This window comes from Rhinoderma darwinii, chromosome 7 (genome assembly GCF_050947455.1).
Source record: "Rhinoderma darwinii isolate aRhiDar2 chromosome 7, aRhiDar2.hap1, whole genome shotgun sequence".
In the NCBI taxonomy this organism is placed as follows: domain Eukaryota; kingdom Metazoa; phylum Chordata; class Amphibia; order Anura; family Rhinodermatidae; genus Rhinoderma; species Rhinoderma darwinii.
In genome coordinates, this window is record NC_134693.1 from 73,194,306 (window position 1) to 73,213,578 (window position 19,273).

The 19,273-nt window shown below is 41.3% G+C and overlaps 1 protein-coding gene across 1 annotated transcript in view; it reads right to left on the reverse strand.

The window, feature by feature from the left end:
* The window catches only part of PICK1 (protein interacting with PRKCA 1), a 201,593-nt gene that overhangs the window by 132,282 nt on the left and 50,038 nt on the right, over positions 1-19,273 (reverse strand). The window contains exons 2-3 of the mRNA XM_075832285.1: positions 14,255-14,316; positions 13,104-13,215 (exon numbers count right to left, since the gene is read on the reverse strand). Coding sequence (XP_075688400.1) covers positions 13,104-13,215; positions 14,255-14,295 — 153 coding nt within the window. The 5' untranslated portion in view covers positions 14,296-14,316. The remainder of the gene's footprint in view (positions 1-13,103; positions 13,216-14,254; positions 14,317-19,273) is intronic.

Here is a 19,273-nt window from a genome sequence, read left to right on the forward strand (position 1 = left end):
CATTGTTTTTTATTAAAAAAATTTACGATGTTCACCGTGCGGTAAAAATAATGTGATATTTTTATAGATCAGGCCGTTCCGAACGCGGCGATACCTATTATGTATAGTTTTTTTTTCATATTTTCATTTTTTTTCTAATAATAAAGGAGTTGATCAGGGAAACAGGGCAGGTGTTGTTTTTATTATTTATTTATTATTTATTAAATTTTATTTATTTATTTTTCTTTCACATTTTTTACTTTTTCTTTTACACTGACCTGGGGACTTGAAGATCTGGTCTTCTGATCCCCGCTACGATGCACTGCACTACTTATGTAGTGCAGTGGATCGTAACTGTCATTCTTCATTTGACAGTTAGCGTATTAGGTCCTGCCTCGGGCAGGACCTAATAGGCTACTGTACCTTGGCAACCAGGAAGCCTAGTAACGGCTTCCTGGTTGCCATAGCAATCCCTCCCTCTGCAAACCACTTCAATGCGGGGGACGTCATTGACAGCCGCATTGAAGGGGTTAAATGGCTGCGATCGGCGGTAACAGCCATCGCAGCCATTGCAGCGGCATGTCAGCTGTGTATAACAGCTGACAGCCGCTGAAGATAAAGCGCGCACAGCTCCTGTGCTCGCTTTATCTGCCGGACGTAACTGTACGCCTGTCTGCGGCAAGTCACTTGGTTTTCGGACGTACAGTTACGCCCAATAGCGGGAAGGGGTTAAAAAGAGATGACTATGGGGGATTAACTTGTATGAATATATGAATTGCCCATACAAAAAATATAGTGAAAACCTGTTCCATGTAACATCTCCTCTAAAGACACAAGTGGGCCATACCTCTGTCTGGAGAAAAAAAGGTTTAATCTCCATAGACGACAAGCCTTCTTTACTGTGAGAACTGTGAATCTAAGGAATAGTCTACCGCAGGAGCTGGTCACAGCAGGGACAGTAGATGGCTTAGATAATGTCTAACAACAAAAAATATAAGCGCCTATGTCAATGTATATAACTATCTTTTGGAATGTTGATTCAGTCGTATTGTCACTTGGGATCAGGAGGGAAGTTTTTCCTTTATAGGAAAGATTGGTTAAAGACTTATGGGTAATTTTACTATTTAACACATTATATATATATATATATATATATATATATATATATATATATATACACACACACACACACACACACACACACACACACACACACACACACACACACACTACCGTTCAAAAGTTTAGGGTCAATTTCTTTATTTTTTAAAGAAAAGCACAGTTTTTTTCAATGAAGATAACATTAAATTAATCAAGAATATACTCTATACATTGTTAATGTGATAAATGACTATTCTAGCTGCAAACGTCTGGTTTTTAATGCAATATCTACATAGGTGTATAGAGGCCCATTTCCAGCAACCATCACTCCAGTTTTCTAATGGTACATTGTGTTTGCTAACTGTGTTAGAAGGCTAATGGATGATTAGAAAACACTTGAAAACCCTTGTGCAATTATGTTAGCACCGCTGTAAACAGTTTTGCTGTTTAGAGGAGCTACAAAACTGACCTTCCTTTGAGCTAGTTGAGAATCTGGAGCATTACATTTGTGGGTTCGATTAAACTCTCAAAATGGCTAGAAAAAGAGAGCTTTCATGTGAAACTCGACAGTCTATTCTTGTTCTTAGAAATGAAGGCTATTCCATGCGAGAAATTGCCAAGAAACTGAAGATTTCCTACAACAGTGTGTACTACTCCCTTGAGAGGACAGCACAAACAGGCTCTAACCAGAGTAGAAAGAGAAGTAGGAGGCCCCGCTGCACAACTGAGCAACAAGACAAGTACATTAGAGTCTCTAGTTTGAGAAATAGACGCCTCACAGGTCCTCAACTGGCAGCTTCATTAAATAGTACCCGCAAAACGCCAGTGTCAACGTCTACAGTGAAGAGGCGACTCCGGGATGCTGGCCTTCAGGGCAGAGTGGCAAAGAAAAAGCCATATCTGAGACTGGCTAATAAAAGGAAAAGATTAATATGGGCAAAAGCACACAGACATTGGACAGAGGAAGATTGGAAAAAAGTGTTATGGACAGACGAATCGAAGTTTGAGGTGTTTGGATCCCACAGAAGAACATTTGTGAGACGCAGAACAACTGAAAAGATGCTGGAAGAGTGCCATCTGTCCAGCATGGTGGAGGTAATGTGATGGTCTGGGGTTGCTTTGGTGCTGGTAAAGTGGGAGATTTGTACAAGGTAAAAGGGATTTTGAATAAGGAAGGGTATCACTCCATTTTGCAACGCCATGCCATACCCTGTGGACAGCGCTTGATTGGAGCCAATTTCATCCTACAACAGGACAATGACCCAAAGCACACCTCCAAATTATGCAATTACTATTTAGGGAAGAAGCAGGCAGCTGGTATTCTAGCTGTAATGGAATCAATTGTCACTGATATTTTTAGGAAAACGACATCAGTTAATTCCTTCCTTTATGCTAAATCATCTCATCCCCCACAGACATTGAGAGCAGTTCCAACGGGACAATTTTTAAGAGCACGCCGGATTTGCTCCACCGAATTCTGACCTTTCAAAGAGGTTTCGTGCTAGAGGTTATAAATCTATGGATATTGAGCAAGGATATATGAGAGCTAAAAATACGCAACAAAGCGATCTACTCATACCCAAACCTAAGAAAAAGAATAGCAATGAAGAGGTAAGATTTATCACTGGATATCATGCCCAATGGAGAGAAATTAAATCTATTTTTGAGAGGTTCTGGCCGATACTCCATACTGATACAGACTTGAGTGTAGTGTTATCAGATTATCCCCTTATGACTTCACGTAATCTAAGGGATATACTAGTCAAGAGCCACTATGTAGCTCCTACCTCAGGATTTATAGTTAATTCCAAAGGACCTAAGTGGGGATCGTACCCTTGCGGTGACTGCGGGGCATGCGCTCTAATGATTAGGTCTAAAAACTTCAGTGACTCTTCTGGGTCAAGAGAATATAAGATCTGTCATAATATCACGTGTCGCTCAAATATATGTGGGTCTCACTTCTAGAGAACTTCGTGTGAGAATCCTTGAACATATAAGGGACATAAAGGGAGCCATGAAAACTGATGATCCTGAAAAACGAAGCAAATTAAAATCAATACCTCGTCATTTTCGCGACCACCATCAAGGTAATTGGAGACTTCTCACTTTCAAAGGAATTGACAAAATTTCTTTAGGACATAGAGGGGGTAATGTTCAGAGAATCCTTGCCCAACGTGAATGTAAATGGATTGTGAAACTACAGACCGTTTTCCCTAAGGGGTTAAATGAAATGGTTAGTTTTGCTCCGTTTTTGTAATAATAATCTCTAGTAGGTGCCAACCTTTGTTATGTTTTATCCCTTTGTGTGTAGGGAGGATTTTGAATCTATTTTTTGCTTGTAATTTCAGGGCGGACTTTACTTGGTGATATCGAAGGCGCATGAGGAGCATGGTTATATCAAGGCGCATGGTGGTACCGGAGGCGCATGAGGATAGTTCTATTACATGGTCTGATGAACATGAGGTTTTTGAGACTATATCATCTGAAAACATTTGAATGCAGTGATTGGCTTTCTTAACCTGTTTTTATATGACTTTGTCGCTATGTGATGTTAGATTAGGCGGCAACAATAATATGTTTGCTTTTGACTTGTTATAGTTATCTTTTGAGTGAATTATCTCTATATCTTGGCATTTTGTAGATGCATTGTAACAGGGATGGATGTTCTGCTTTATCACGGTTTTAATTATCATATGCTATTTTTTTTTATCCATATGTCTTATCACATTATTATTTTTTGCTGTTTGGCAGCTCTGCACATTTGTGCTTTAACCCCTTGCGTACCTTCGCCGTAATAGTACGTCGCTGGCCGCATATGCCAGCGTACCTTCGCCGTACTATTACGTCGAAGGATCAAACTGTCACTCTGTGAAATCACAAAGTGATAGCGACATGGCGGCAGCTGTCAGTGATAGCTGACCGCCTCTGTTGCCGTGCTGGGGACAGATCTGCATGCCCCGATGTCGGCGATTGCTGTGATTGGTCAGTCTTTAGAGACTGACCAATGACAGCTATCTATGACGTAGGAAACCGGAGAAAGCTCCTGTCAGCGTCTCTGATCTCCTCATTTCTGTGAGAACTGTGAGGAGATCGGAGAGTGACAGAACTACAGTTGAAAACAGTGGAAAAACAGCGTTTTTAGTGCCCATCTGCCCTTTATAGTGCCCATCTGCCCTTTATAGTTCCCATCTGCCCTTTATAGTGCCCATCATCCCTCAGAATATAACTAATAATATTCTTTAGTGCCCATTAGGGCCCAGCAGCCCTCTCCAGTGCCCACCAGCCATCTTTAGTACCCACCAGCCATTTTAGTGCCCACCAGCAATCTTTAGTGCCCACCAGCCCCCTTTGCTGCTCATTATAGTGCCCATCAGTCCTCCCTAGTAACAATCAAACCTATATAATACTCTTCTTTAGTGCCCATCAGTATATTAGCCCCCTTTAGTGCCCAGCAGCCCTCTCCAGTGCCCACCAGCCATCTTTAGTACCCATCAGCCATTTTAGTGCCCACCAGCAATCTTTAGTGCCCACCAGCCCCCTTTGCTGCTCATTATAGTGCCCATCAGTCCTCCCTAGTAACAATCAAACCTATATAATACTTTTCTTTAGTGCCCATCAGTATATTAGCCCCCTTTAGTGCCCATCAGCCCTCTTTACTGCCCTATCCTTTAGTTCTTCATAAAAAAAATATAAAAAAAAAAAAAAAAAAAATACAAAAAAAGTTTTAGTAATTTAGTAGTAATTTTGTGTGCTACTTTTGCACGTCACAGTTTCCTTGCCAATACTGTTCAGGAATTTAGTTTTGCACGTCAGGGTTAGTGCAGTGTTATTACACACCCGTAATGTCTCGTCTATTTAGCGTGGAGGAGGCATATGCCATTTTATGTTCAGATACAGATAGCGCCAGTGACGGTGGATCTGAGTTTGTGTTATCCTCCTCCAGTGATGAGGAACCCCCTCAGAAACGAAGCAGGGCTAGTGATCCGAATGAGCCCAGCACAAGTGACCCCAGCACCAGTGACCCCAGCACCAGTGACCCCATATGGCTACCGCCTACCTCTTACACACCTGAAATTCCTGCGTTTACCTCTGCCCCTGGCATAAAAATAAATCCAACTGACTTTCAGGAAATAGATTTTTTTAAATGTTTTTTTTCGGATACTTTAGTTGACCTAATGGTTGTGCAAACAAATTTATATGCACAACAATTCTTAGGCAAAAATCCGACATCCCATTATGCCAGAACCCAAGCTTGGCACCCAACCAATGCAAATGAAATTGCAACCTTCTGGGGGCTGTTGCTCCACATGGGCCTTGTAAAAAAGCCCACCATCAAATCGTATTGGTCCACAGATATTTTGTACGATACACCTGTATTCCGTGCTGTGATGCCGCGAAAACGTTTTGAGGCCCTTTTAAAGTTTTTGCACTTTGCTGACAATGAGCAGTGCCCCCCCCCCGGATCATCCAAATTTTGATAGGCTGTTCAAAATTAGGCCCATCATCACATATTTTAATTTGGTTTTTGCAGAAGTTTATGTTCCTGAAAAAAACATAGCCATTGATGAATCGTTAGTCCATTTCAAAGGACGGCTTCATTTCCGACAATACTTGCCAAACAAAAGAGCCAGATATGGCATAAAAATATATAAACTGTCCGAGAGCCAGTCTGGATACACACACTCCTTTCGTGTGTACGAGGGGAAAGACAAACAGATTAGTCCCCCAGAGTGCCCCCCAGTTCTTGGCACAAACGGTAAAATAGTGTGGGACCTGCTGCATCCTCTGATGGATAAGGGGTACCACCTATACCTCGACAACTTTTATACCAGCGTTCCGCTTTTTAAGTGCCTTGTTGAAAGGAAAACAATGGCCTGTGGCACTGCTCGCAGGAATCTAAAATACCTCCCAAAGCCTTTTCTTGCTGAGAAACTGTCAGTTGGCGAAACCAGGGCACGATATGATGAAAATGTGCTCCTGGTAAAATTCAGGGACAAAAAAGAGGTCCTCATGCTCTCCACCATGCATGGCAACACCACAAGCCCAGTTTCAGTGCGTGGAACAAGCACCACTGTTTCAAAGCCTGTATGCATACAGGCCTACAACAAGCCATACTGTGCCATGCGAAAGACGAAAGTATGGTACAAAAAACTGTCCGTATATTTAATTGAAATGGCCCTCCTCAATTCTTTTATTTTGTACCGAAGTGCTGGCAATCGTTCTAGGTACCTCGAGTACCTTGAAAAAGTAATTAAAAAATTAATTTTTAAAGACCAAGAGGAAGGAGCGAGTAGCAGGGCTTCAGGAAGTGAGGCAAATAGAATTGTCCCTGGCCAGCACTTCCCCAGTGAAGTCCCCCCAACCGAAAAAAAGAGCCATCCACAAAAACGATGTCGCGTGTGCGCGAAGAGGGGTATCCGAAAGGATACAATATATCAATGCAGCACTTGCCCCTCCAAACCAGGGCTTTGCATGAAAGAATGTTTCAGAATTTACCATTCTTCAGTGGACTACTAATTTTTTTCATGCCATTTTCAGGATGTCCATATAAACTTCATCTTAAATTTTATGTCACCTTCATTTAAAAATTGTCCACTTGTGCACCAATTGGATATATAAAACAAAACAAAAAATCATTATACCCCTAGATGAATACCACCATGGTGGCCCAAAATCACCCAAGCAAAAACTAGGCCTTGAAGAGGCTCATGGTACACCTTCACTTCCGGGCCTCACCGTGTGCCTCAATACAAAAAGGTCCTATATAGGGTATCAATGAACACAGGAAAAAAAAATGAATGAATTGTGAGTTCTTTTTTTTCTCATTGGTGCTTGATACATCCCCAAAATGTTTCATCAAACCCACGCGTTTGTAAAATAAATAAAAATTAAAATTCTACCAATTTTGTTTTAATTCCTAATCTGAAAAGTAAAATTTCTCACTATACCACTAGATGAATACCTTGAGCGGTGTCGTTTTCTTAATTGGGTCACATCTTGTGAGTTTCCTCTATATTGGTACCTCATGGGCTCTGAAAACACAATATGATGCCTGAAAAATATTCCAGCAGAATCTGTGATCAAAAACCAAATGGTGCTCCCTCCTTTCTGACCCTTGCCATGTGCACATATAGCAGTTTACAGCCACATATGGGGTATTGCTGTAATCAAGAGAAAATGGGTAACAAATTGAGCAGTGCTCTTTCTCCTATTGCCCCTTGTATAAATGAAAAGTTTGGGGCTTAATCAACTTTTTATTGGAAAAAATGCAAATTTTCACTTTCACTGCCCAATGTTTATGACTTCTATGAAACATCTGTGGAGTCCAAATGCTCACTACACCCCTAAAACAAAATCCTCAATGGGTGTAGTTTCCAAAATGGGGTCACTTCTTGGGGGTTTCCACTGTACTAATACCTCAGGGGCTCTTCAAATGCAACATGGCGCCTGAAAACCATTTCAACCAAATCTGCGCTCCAAAATCCAAATGGTGCTCCTTCCCTTCTGAGCAGAAGTTTATGACCACATATGGGGTATTTCCGTAATCAGGAGAAATTGCTTTACAAATGTTGGGGTGCTTTTTCTCCCTTTTTCCTTGTAAAAATGTGAAAATTCTATGTTTTTTCAGAAAAAAAGTATATTTTCATCTTCACAGACTAATTTCAATAAATGCAGCGAAAAACCTGTGGGGTCAAAATGCTAACTATACCGCTAGAAAAATTCCTTGAGGGGTATAGTTTCCAAAATGGGGTCACTTTTGGGGGGTTTCCACTGTTTAGGTCCCTCCAGGGCATTGCAAACATAACACGGCACCGAAAACCATTCCAGTAAAATCAGCACTCCAAAATCCAAATGGCGTTCCTTCCCTTCTGAGCCCTGCTGTGGGTCCAAACAACAGTTTATTACCACATATGGGGTATTGCCGTAATCGGGAGAAATTGCTTTACAAATGTTGGGGTGCTTTTTGTCCTTTATTCCTTGCAAAAATTCGAAATTTCTATGTTTTTCAGAAAAAAAAGTATATTTTCATCTTCACAGACTAATTGCAATAAATGCAGCGAAAAACCTGTGGGGTCAAAATGCTAACTATACCGCTAGAAAAATTCCTTGAGGAGTATAGTTTCCAAAATGGGGTCACTTTTGGGGGGTTTCCACTGTTTAGGTCCCTCCAGGGCATTGCAAACATAACACGGCACCGAAAACCATTCCAGTAAAATCAGCAGTCCAAAATCCAAATGGCGTTCCTTCCCTTCTGAGCCCTGCTGTGGGTCCAAACAACAGTTTATGACCACATATGGGGTATTGCCGTAATCGGGAGAAATTGCTTTACAAATGTTGGGGTGCTTTTTGTCCTTTATTCCTTGCAAAAATTCGAAATTTCTACGTTTTTCAGAAAAAAAAGTATATTTTCATCTTCACAGACTAATTGCAATAAATGCAGCGAAAAACCTGTGGGGTCAAAATGCTAACTATACCACTAGAAAAATTCCTTGAGGGGTATAGTTTCCAAAATGGGGTCATTTTTGGGGGGTTTCCACTGTTTAGGTCCCTCCAGGGCATTGCAAACATAACACGGCACCGAAAACCATTCCAGTAAAATCAGCACTCCAAAATCCAAATGGCGTTCCTTCCCTTCTGAGCCCTGCTGTGGGTCCAAACAACAGTTTATTACCACATATTGGGTATTGCCGTAATCGGGAGACATTGCTTTACAAATGTTAGGGTGCTTTTTGTCCTTTATTCCTTGCAAAAATTCGAAATTTCTAAGTTTTTCCAGAAAAAAAGTAGATTTTCATTTTCACAGACTAACTCCAATAAACATAGCAAAATACCTGTGGGGTCAAAATGCTAACTATACCCCTAGATAAATTCCCTGAGGGGTGTAGTTTAAAAAATAGGGTCACTTTTGGGTGTTTCCACTGTTTTGACACCACAAGACCTTTTCAAACCTGACATAGTGCCTAAAATATATTCTAAAAAAAGCAGGCCCCAAAATCCACTAGGTGCTCCTTTGCTTCTGAGGCCTGTGTTTCAGTCCATTATCACACTAGGGCCACATGTGGGATATTTCTAAAAACTGCAGAATCTGGGCAATAAATATTGAGTTGCGTTTCTCAGGTAAAACCTTCTGTGGTACAGAAAAAAATGTATTACAAATGAATTTTGTAAAAAAAAAATGAAATTTTCAAATTTCAGCTCTACTTTACTTCAATTCCTGTAAGACGCCTAAAGGGTTGAAACACTTTCTGAATGCTGTTTTGAATACTTTGAGGGGTGCAGTTTTCAAAATGGGGTGTTTTATGGGGGTTTCTAATATATAGGGCACTCAAAACCACTTCAGAACTGAACTGGCCCCTGTAAAAATAGCCTTTTGAAATTTTATTGAAAATTTGAGAAATTGCTGCTAAAGTTCTAAGCCTTGTAACGTCGTAGAAAAATAAAAGGATGTTAAAAAAACGATGCAAACATAAAGTAGACATATGGGAAATGTGAAATAGTAACTATTTTGTGTGGTATTACTATCTGTTTTACAAGCAGATAGATTTAAAATGTGAAAAATCATAATTTCTTCATATTTTCTCTAAATTTTGGTGTTTTTCACAAATAAGCAATAAATTTATCGACAAATTTTTTTCACTAACCTAAAGTACAATATGTCACGAGAAAACAATCTCAGAATCAATTGGATAGGTAAAAGCATTCCGGAGTTATTACCACATAAAGTGACACATGTCAGATTTGAAAAAATGGGTCTGGTCCTCAAGGCCAAAATGAGCTGGGTACTCAAGGGGTTAAATGCACTTCTAATTGTATTTATTTTAGCACTCGACTGTTTTCGGTCTCTCTTTTTGACCTATTCGGTCTTCTTATGCACATTTATTATATTTTTATTTTTTCACTCATTTTTATGGGAGCATGTATGTGGGTGTATATATACATGATTATGTGTATGTACGTATGCATGCGTGCCTGCATATTTTTATGCATATATGTATATTTGTATACATATTTTTTCATATATATTTATCTACTTTTCACATTTATTTTTCAACCACATTTTGTCATCTTTTTATTTTTCTTTATTTTTGGTCCATCTATCTAATGGGGCTTGAGTATGACGCTTTGTCATACAATACTATATATATATATATATATATATGGTGATATTTCACCTTAAATTATCTGCTATATATGTGCACAGTGGGCTCCTAGGCATGAATGTGGATCCCCCTCTGCACATTCTTGTTGCAAAATCTAATGTTGATTTGTTATTGCCATGGCTGTACCTGTCAGAATAAATTATCGGCCTATTCTATATATTCACAATGCCGGAGTAGGTTCTCATCCATAATACTTTGCTATCCTGGAAATGCATTCCTCTAGTTTTAAATGGTGCTCCTGTATATATATACCGCTTTCTATCGTTGGATATGGGCAACTGCGACGGCCTTGCCCTTGTCCAAGATGGATGCGGTGGTCCGTGGGTGTTGTGCGCATGCACGGGGCCGTTCATGACGTAGTCCGCGGCGCAACATGGACTTGAGCTCTGTGCAGCTGCGCACTGCTCACTTCTGGACGCCGTGAACTGCGTGATTGAAGTGCCGCGTCTCCTCGTGCATGCGCCAGCTGAACATCCTATGGACAAGTAAGTGAGGTACACTTCCAGCTGTGTACCTCCTATTTAAATCCTCCGGTCACACTCTTTCTGCACCCCCTGACGAAGCCAGGTGCGAAACGCGCGTTGGGGTGTTCTGACAGTGTTGTGGCAGTGGAATGGCTCATGGTGGGTTCTGGTATGCGTGTCATGTGGTTTTAATGGTTTCCCTATGATTGTTACCATACATGTCTTGTGGTCATACTTTAGGTAATAGGTTGTGCAATATTGGTACAAGTATATTTATACCCATGGTACATGCTTCATATTTAATGATATAGTATGCATAGTACCACCATTGTTTACCCTGCCGTATATTCAACACTATCTGTTTCCTTGTACTGATTGTACATTGTTTTTATGGGTTAATTTTTAAAGTGTCTTGATCAACTGTGTTGTTTGTCTTCAATAAAGTATTTTTGTATCTTTCTACGATACGTTTGATTTGGTCTTATTGTAGCATATAAGGATAACTTTTTGGTGTTCATATTTAGGGAAGAAGCAGGCAGCTGGTATTCTATCTGTAATGGAGTGGCCAGCACAGTCACCAGATCTCAACCCCATAGAGCTGTTGTGGGAGCAGCATGACCGTATGGTACGCAAGAAGTGCCCATCAAGCCAATCCAACTTGTGGGAGGGGCTTCTGGAAGCATGGGGTGAAATTTCTCCCGATTACCTCAGCAAATTAACAGCTAGAATGCCAAAGGTCTGCAATGCTGTAATTGCTGCAAATGGAGCATTCTTTGACGAAAGGAAAGTTTGAAGGAGAAAACTATTATTTCAAATAAAAATCATTATTTCTAACCTTGTCAATGTCTTGACTATATTTTCTAGTCATTTTGTAACTCATTTGATAAATATAAGTGTGAGTTTTCATGGAAAACACAAAATTGTCTGGGTGACCCCAAACTTTTGAACGGTAGTGTATGTGTGTGTGTATATATATATATATATATACACATACATATATAAACCTTCCTCTGGATCAATCGGGGTAAGACAAAGTTCAACAGCATCCCCCATGCCTTGGTTAAACTTGCTGGACATATGTTATTTTTCAACTGTACGAACTATGAAAAAGATGCTAGATGTAAGGGCAGGTAAAGGAACACATCTTGGCCACAACATATCAAGGATTATGAAATGCTTTGCCGTTCAATTAAACCAAGCTTCTTTGTGGTGGGTGTAGGAGTAGGAGTTCTACCATGGTAAAAAGTATTGGAATCACTGCTGTAACAAATGCAATTGATAACCAACAAAAAAAGTTTCTCTATAAAATGACATAGGAGTTTGTTATTAGCGGGTCTGGTTACCTAAACAAAGTTTCTGTAAATAAAGTATTTTGATCTAATCTAAATAAAGTAAAGGCCCTTCAACACTGGCCAATTATCGGTAAACGAGCGTTCACAAATCACTCGTTCCCGATAATTGCCCTGTGTAAACAGTGAAACGATCAGTCGATGGACGAGCAAATGCTCGTTCATCAGCTGATCGTATCGTTTTAAATACTGAAAATATCTCCTTGTCCAAACGGAGATGCGCTGCCGACATGATAAAAATGTATGGGGACGAGTGATCGGACTAACGAGCGCTCATCCCCATACCAGCTCTTTGTGGAAAGAACAAATGAGCGCCGATCAACGAGCGGTCTTGTTGATCAGCGCTCGTTTACACGACCCAGTTTGGGCAGTGTAAAAGTACCTTAAAACCTCAAATCTTCTCCTGATTCCTCAGATTTGGGACAGAGATTGATAAAGTATGTCTGTGTAAATGCTCACAGCGACGTAGCAAAGTGTATGGACCGCGTCGGTTTTTAATACATTTACAGGAAGAGGGAAAGCATTTATTTACATATGTACTTTCGTAATATATATTAGTGTACAAAGTATAATATTTAAAATTTGTATAACTTTCTGTAAAATGACCATTTGTACGTGCCCCATATGTACATATGTATAAGCGATTTATAAAATAGTAGTTCCATTTTTTTTCAGGATTTGTTTGAAGGAATGTCATTTTTATGCAATACCCTAATAAATTCTTGGTAACAAAATCCCTCTTTGAAACCAGAAGCGTTCCAATAAAACAGCAGGGCAGCATCAGGAAATTGAAATTTTTCAGTGTTGCCCTGTGAACCTGTTAGCAGGAGTTTCTAACAGATACAACGTCTCTCTAAGTAGCAGCAAACTCATGAAATGGTGATTTGTATCATATGTGACTTTTAGTTTTTGTAAAAGATGCTACAACCTCTTTTTCATTTTAAGATTATAAATTTTTGTATTTTTATCTATTTTATGAATTTAAGAAAATAAAATATTTTACACATACTGTAGCACCAGCCAAAGAGCAAGTAACTCAAGGTACTCACCTGTACAATGTAAAGACAAGGGCAATGCTGAGCTCCACCACCTATGCTTATTCCAATTACATTTTGTGAGTCTTTCTTTAGAGTTACTGTGCCTGGGACTGTTGGTATCCCGCTAGACAAAAAACAATGTTGCAGATAAATACACAACAGGGTAGATCATTTTACTTATAAGCTCACTATACAAATAGATGGGTGATAACTACCACATGTGTAGACTATACTTCTATATACAGTGATGCGATAGAATTAAGGGGCGTCTCGAGGGAAAATAAGCTTTGATACCGGGATGTCACAACCTTTTTACTCTAGACACATTAAGGGAATTTTCGACCTTCAAAGACTTTATGCTAAAAAGTCTTCAGTTTTATGTGCAAATTCAGATGGGATTTTATCTGCACCATGCCTTTCCACAACAAAAGCACTGCTTTGCCCATTTTCTTGTGATATTTTATGGAAGTTCAGGTTTGTGCCAACTCAACTGTAAGGTAAAAAGATGGAAGATCAATTTGCTGATGAATTCTGTGATTAATCCCTTTACACAAAGCCAAATGCCTGCTATACTTTCTGCAGCTGTTATTATAAACTGCAGGAACCAGTCAGATTAAAGGGGACCACAGACAACCCCTGCCATACGGGAGCTGTCGGTGAGATCAACTGACTTTTCCGGGGGCAATGCAGCCGGACATTCGTTGCAGGGGAAATATAGAATTACAAGGCAGCTATTTAGATGTCAGGTAGAACTACTGCTTGTTAGCGGCTCTTTGCTCCGGCTCATAGATCCACATGGGGGATCCCCTTTATTACGTCCACTTGCCCTGGACAGGGGTCGTCGTCATGAAATAACCACTTTAAAGTACAAACATTAAAAAAGGTTTAGTGCATTTTGATACTATAACATGTACCTGTGGGGAGATCCACTTGCCGAGGGACATGCACGTGGAAAAGGATGTATACAGGATCTATACTGTTTGATTTGTCTGTCAACTGAGTTGTTAGTTGTAACTGGACAGCTTTTAATTTAGGACATCTATAAGATAGTGGGTATACTTATTTGTGCTGTGAGCTAATGTGAGCTCTCGGTGAGCTTCTTACTAGAGGGGCTCGTTCCAGCTGCTAAGATTTAGCAATTTTTTTTTGTATGCATTACTTACAGTTTGTCTTCGTCAAGATCATAATCGTATTCTGAAAACATTTTGAGCGATTGTTAGCCTTTCTGTAGAAAGAGAACATACAGCAACTAAGAACTCATGTGCACATACCAATAGGTTCATGATGATTTTATCATAATCAAAGTAGAAATTCATTAAACAGTATTAAAGCATTAAGTGACTAAGGTCTTTAAGAGACTAAATGTCCACAATAAAATCTCATCCAGGCTTCGCTCACATCTGCGTTCGGGAGTTTCCGTTAACCTGCTCCATTATAGGAGCAGAACAGCAACAAAAAAACCGCAAGTGTCGGATCTGTAAGGCTTCGTTCACATCTGCGTTTGGGGTTTCCGTTCAGCTCTGTCATAGGAGCAGTACGAAAAAAAACACGGAAGTGCCGGATCCGTTGCATAACGGACACCAATGGCGCTCGACGGAACCTATTAACTTTAATGCGTTTTGACTAGTTTCCATAATTTTGGACCAGAACTGTGAGGAAGGCACAGACACAGATGTGAACAGAGGTGTTTTTTTTTTATTTCATAAAATGCTACCAGAACAGTACCAGTAAAATGTTCTATAGGTCTTCTATAGTAGGAATTTTTTTTTTTTATATAGGGACACATTTTTCTAAAAGTTTCATATAGGGAAGGACAGGCAAAAATAGAAAAAAAAACACTTTTTCATTTTTTCCCTTAAGCAATGTAATTTTTTTTCGAGTCTTTCTTCACTTCATATAAAAGTGGAGTAAGCTACAGAATTAGTAATAACCCTCAGCACCATCTGTGGGATTTATTTGTGCATCATATGCTCCTGGTTCCACCAGCTCCCGGAAAATCACTTCCACCAAGAATTGCCACTGTATGAGATCTCCAATAAAATATTCTCTTTATTCCATCAATGAATGCATATACAGTGAAGGTGATGTTTAAGCCATACAATGGCCTTGAGCATGCGATTGGGCTTGAGAAAGGCCATTGTATGGTAAAAACGTTGCCTTCACTGTTTATGCATTCGTTGATGCAATAAAATAGATTTTATTGCAGATCAGGTGCAGCGGCAATTCTTAGTGGACAGTAGAGAAATCTGCGGTTTTCTGAGGGTGAAAAAGAAATAGAAACGGGACAGAATAGAACAATTAGCATACACTTTTTTTCTGGTGCCAGTGATATTTATTTTTTTTCCCCCATTCAACAGAAATCCGTAAGCAGATGGGTCCAACCATATGGCATCATACCCATGCACATCTGTGGGGGCTGTAGAAAATACATAGCATGTAGAAAGCTCATAAACACCTTTTGGTTTCAACTGTGTTTTTATTGAAAATTTTTCAACAATATACATATAACTTAGAGCAGCATGAAGGGCCATGCAATTCACATAGTAAGACAGTAACTTTCAATAGACAGACAAAACATCTGGGAAAAAACACAGGGGTTTAAGGGGGTGAGGAGGGGGGGGATAGTCGGAGCTCCACCTACCACCTAATCTTGAGTTCCCTGTATCCAATACTTGTCCCACGGGTCCCACACCACCTTGAACCTGTCCAGTTCATTGTCAATAGAGGCCGTCATATGCTCCATTGTACGTATTTCCCTAATTCTAGTTACTAAGTCGATGTGGGAGGGAGGGGTTGTCTGTCTCCATTTCCATGCTATCAACGTCTTAGCGGCTGTAAGAAAGTGTCGAAAGAGTCGAGCTGGTGATTTCCCCAAAGACCTAGGGGGAACATTTAGGAGGTAATGAAGAGGGTCTAAGGGAATATCCTGCTGCAACACCGCCAATGCCAAGTTCTTAACTTCCAACCAATACTGTTGTACCAGTGAACAGCTCCAGAAAATATGGAACAGATCACCTCTCTGACCTCTACATCGCCAGCAATCCGACGGAATACCCGGATTGAAGCTATGCAGAAAGGCAGGGGTATGGTACCAAAACATAAGGATTTTATATTGGTTTTCCTTATATGCAGTGCAGATGGAGGTTTTAGCTGCTTGCGACCAAATAATCTGCCACAATGAGAGCGGGATGGATTTATTCAGTAAGGCCTCCCACTTCAACATGTATCTATGCCCAGGCGGAGGGGAACCCTCCGGGGATAGCAATAATGCATAAATGGCTGAGATAAGCCCCCTAGTGGTGGTAGCATACCGACATAACCTTTCGAAGCTTGTAGGTGCAGTAACCCGCGTGGATCTAAAAGTTTGCTGCATGTAATGTCTAACCTGAAGATAGTGAAAGAACGCAGCGGAGGGAATATTATGATGTTTTTGAAAGTATGAAAACGGGTGAAGCTCTTGCGTGTGGGGATCAACCATATCAGCCAGGTGAAATACCTCAATTCCCGTCCACAATCGGACTATTCGGGAGGTAGTGCCCCCCGGGATAGTGGGAGTGTAGAGTACCGAAGTCAAGGGCGGGCAACCCGATGCCAAATGGAAGCGGTTTTTACAGGTTTCCCACACCTCCCTTTGAAATCTCATGGGACCCAATAAAGATGCAGTCGGCATTACTAGTGGGTCACCCCATAACAGGGAGTTTGGGTGGACCGGGGCCATCCATAGCTTCTCTATTTCGGTCCATTTATTGTACGCCCTTAAAGACACCCAGCTGGGTATGCGACGGAGGTGTGCCGCCCAGTAGTACTTCACCACATCAGGGACCGATAGCCCACCCGCAGATCGACCCGATAATAAAACTGATTTCGGAATTCGATGTCTGCCGGAGTGCCATATGAACCTGAGGATAGAAGACTGCATAGCCCGCAATTCCTTCATAGGTACTGCTACCGGCAAAGTCTCAAAGTAGTACAGTAATTTAGGGAGCAAGGTCATTTTGACCGCTGCTATGCGCCCAAAAAATGACATGGGAAGAGGATCCCACCTGGCCATTAGCTGACGTAGCTCTACAAACAGAGAGGGGAAATTAGCCTTGTAAACCGACGTATAGGAGGGAGTGAGTTGAACTCCTAAATAAGTCAGGGAGGTTTCCTTCCAGTTGTAGGTGTAGTTGTGTTTGAGTAGCTGGAGCTCCTGGTGTGGAACATTAAGAGGGAGCGCTTCCGTTTTAGATGTATTAGTTTTATATCCTGACAGCCTCCCATACCTACGGAGAACTGTAGTAAGGTTAGGGAGGGAGGTATGAGGTTTAGTGATAGTCAAGAGGACGTCATCTGCAAACAGGGAAACCTTAAACTCTTTATCTTGTATCTGGACCCCCGCTATATCCCTGGATTTCCGTATTTGAGCTGCTAAAGGTTCTATGCATAGCACAAATAAAAGTGGGGATAGGGGACACCCCTGACGTGTACCATTCCAGATTTGAAACGGAGGGGAGGTGGAGTGTGGGAGTTTAATTGCCGCTGTTGGTTTGGAGTAGAGACCACGCAGTGCTGTCAAATAAGGGCCCGAAATCCCAAATGAATTTAGAGTTTCGAACATAAATGGCCATCCCAAGCGGTCAAACGCCTTCTCTGCATCTAGACTAAGAAGGATCGCCGATTCCTTTTGCTTTTGGAGGGCATCAATGAGGTCAAGGGCCCTTCGTGTGTTGTCTCCTCCTTGCCTAAGAGGCACAAAGCCCACTTGGTCTTTGTGAATCAAAGAAGGGAGCCAAACATTGAGTCTATTAGCTAGAAGACGGGTGAAAATTTTTAGATCCGAATTCAGAAGGGCTATGGGTCTGTAATTGGAGCACTCTGCGTGGTCTCTACCCGGTTTAGGGATCAGCGTGATATGAGAATGCAGGAATGTTTGAGGGATGGGAGAACCCTGTAGGAATTCATTAAATAACGAAGCCATCCGTGGAACCAAGATCTCTGCAAAGGTCTTATAATACCCATATGTAAAGCCATCTGGTCCAGGGGCCTTACCACTAGGGAGGTCCTTCAATATATCAAACAATTCCTCCGCAGAGATCGGGGCATTCAGGGATGAAAGCTCCTCATCTTTCAGTTTAGGGAGAGCACAGGAAGAGAGATATGCTTGCAGCGTTTCCCTCCGACGAGCCGGATCAGGTGGTAAGGTATTTGGCAGGTGGTATAAGGATTTATAATAGTCATGAAAAAGTGTGGCTATCGTGTCTGGGTGATGCTGGAGTATGCCCGCCTTATCCCGAACCGCCTGTGGAGTACGAACAGTCGCCTGATCCCGCAATAGTCTGGCCAGAAGCGAGTGCGCCTTATTACCTTTGTCGTAATATTTCCTTTTTGTGTATAGTAATGACTTTTCTACCCCCTTCATAGCTAAGTCCTTGAGTTGTGCTCTAGCCTCTATCAATTTCCGTAGTGTCGGGACCGCCGGTTTAATCCCCATTTCTCTCTCCAACTTAGTAATTGTCCGATGGAGAGCCACCCGCTTGGCCCGAGAGTCTCTTTTCAATCTAGATCCCATTACTATGCATTGCCCTCTCATCACCGCCTTATGCGCCTCCCAAAGAGTGGATACTGAAGGAACCGATCCCTCATTAAGTGCATAAAATTCCCGCATATGCCCGGCCAGGCTGTCCCTAAGAGAAGGGGACTTAATCAAAGTTTCGTTTAAGCGCCAATGACATACTCTCGTATTTGGTTTCCCTATCTGTAGGGACACAGAAACTGGTGCGTGATCTGACCAAGAGATGGGGTCTATATTCGCCCCCTGGAGCGCACGGAGGGCAGGGACATTACCAAAAAAGTAATCTAAGCGTGTATGAGTGCTGTGCGTATGGGAGAAGAAGGTATAGGACCTATCACCTGGGTGATCCACTCGCCACAAATCATAGAGCTGGTGCTCTCTAATTAGTTGCCTAAAACGTGTAGAAAGTCCTGTAAGGGTGGGCGTCGGAGTAGCGTGTGTAAGAGAGACCCTATCCATGGACGTGGAGAACGGGACATTAAAATCTCCTCCCACCAGCCATGCCCCCCTAGGAAGCTTCTGGAGTTTAGAAAGGAGTCTACGTAGGAATGGAATCTGTGCGGTATTAGGAGAGTAAACGTTACATAAAACGATGGGCTGTCCAAGCAAAGTCCCCTCTATTATAACA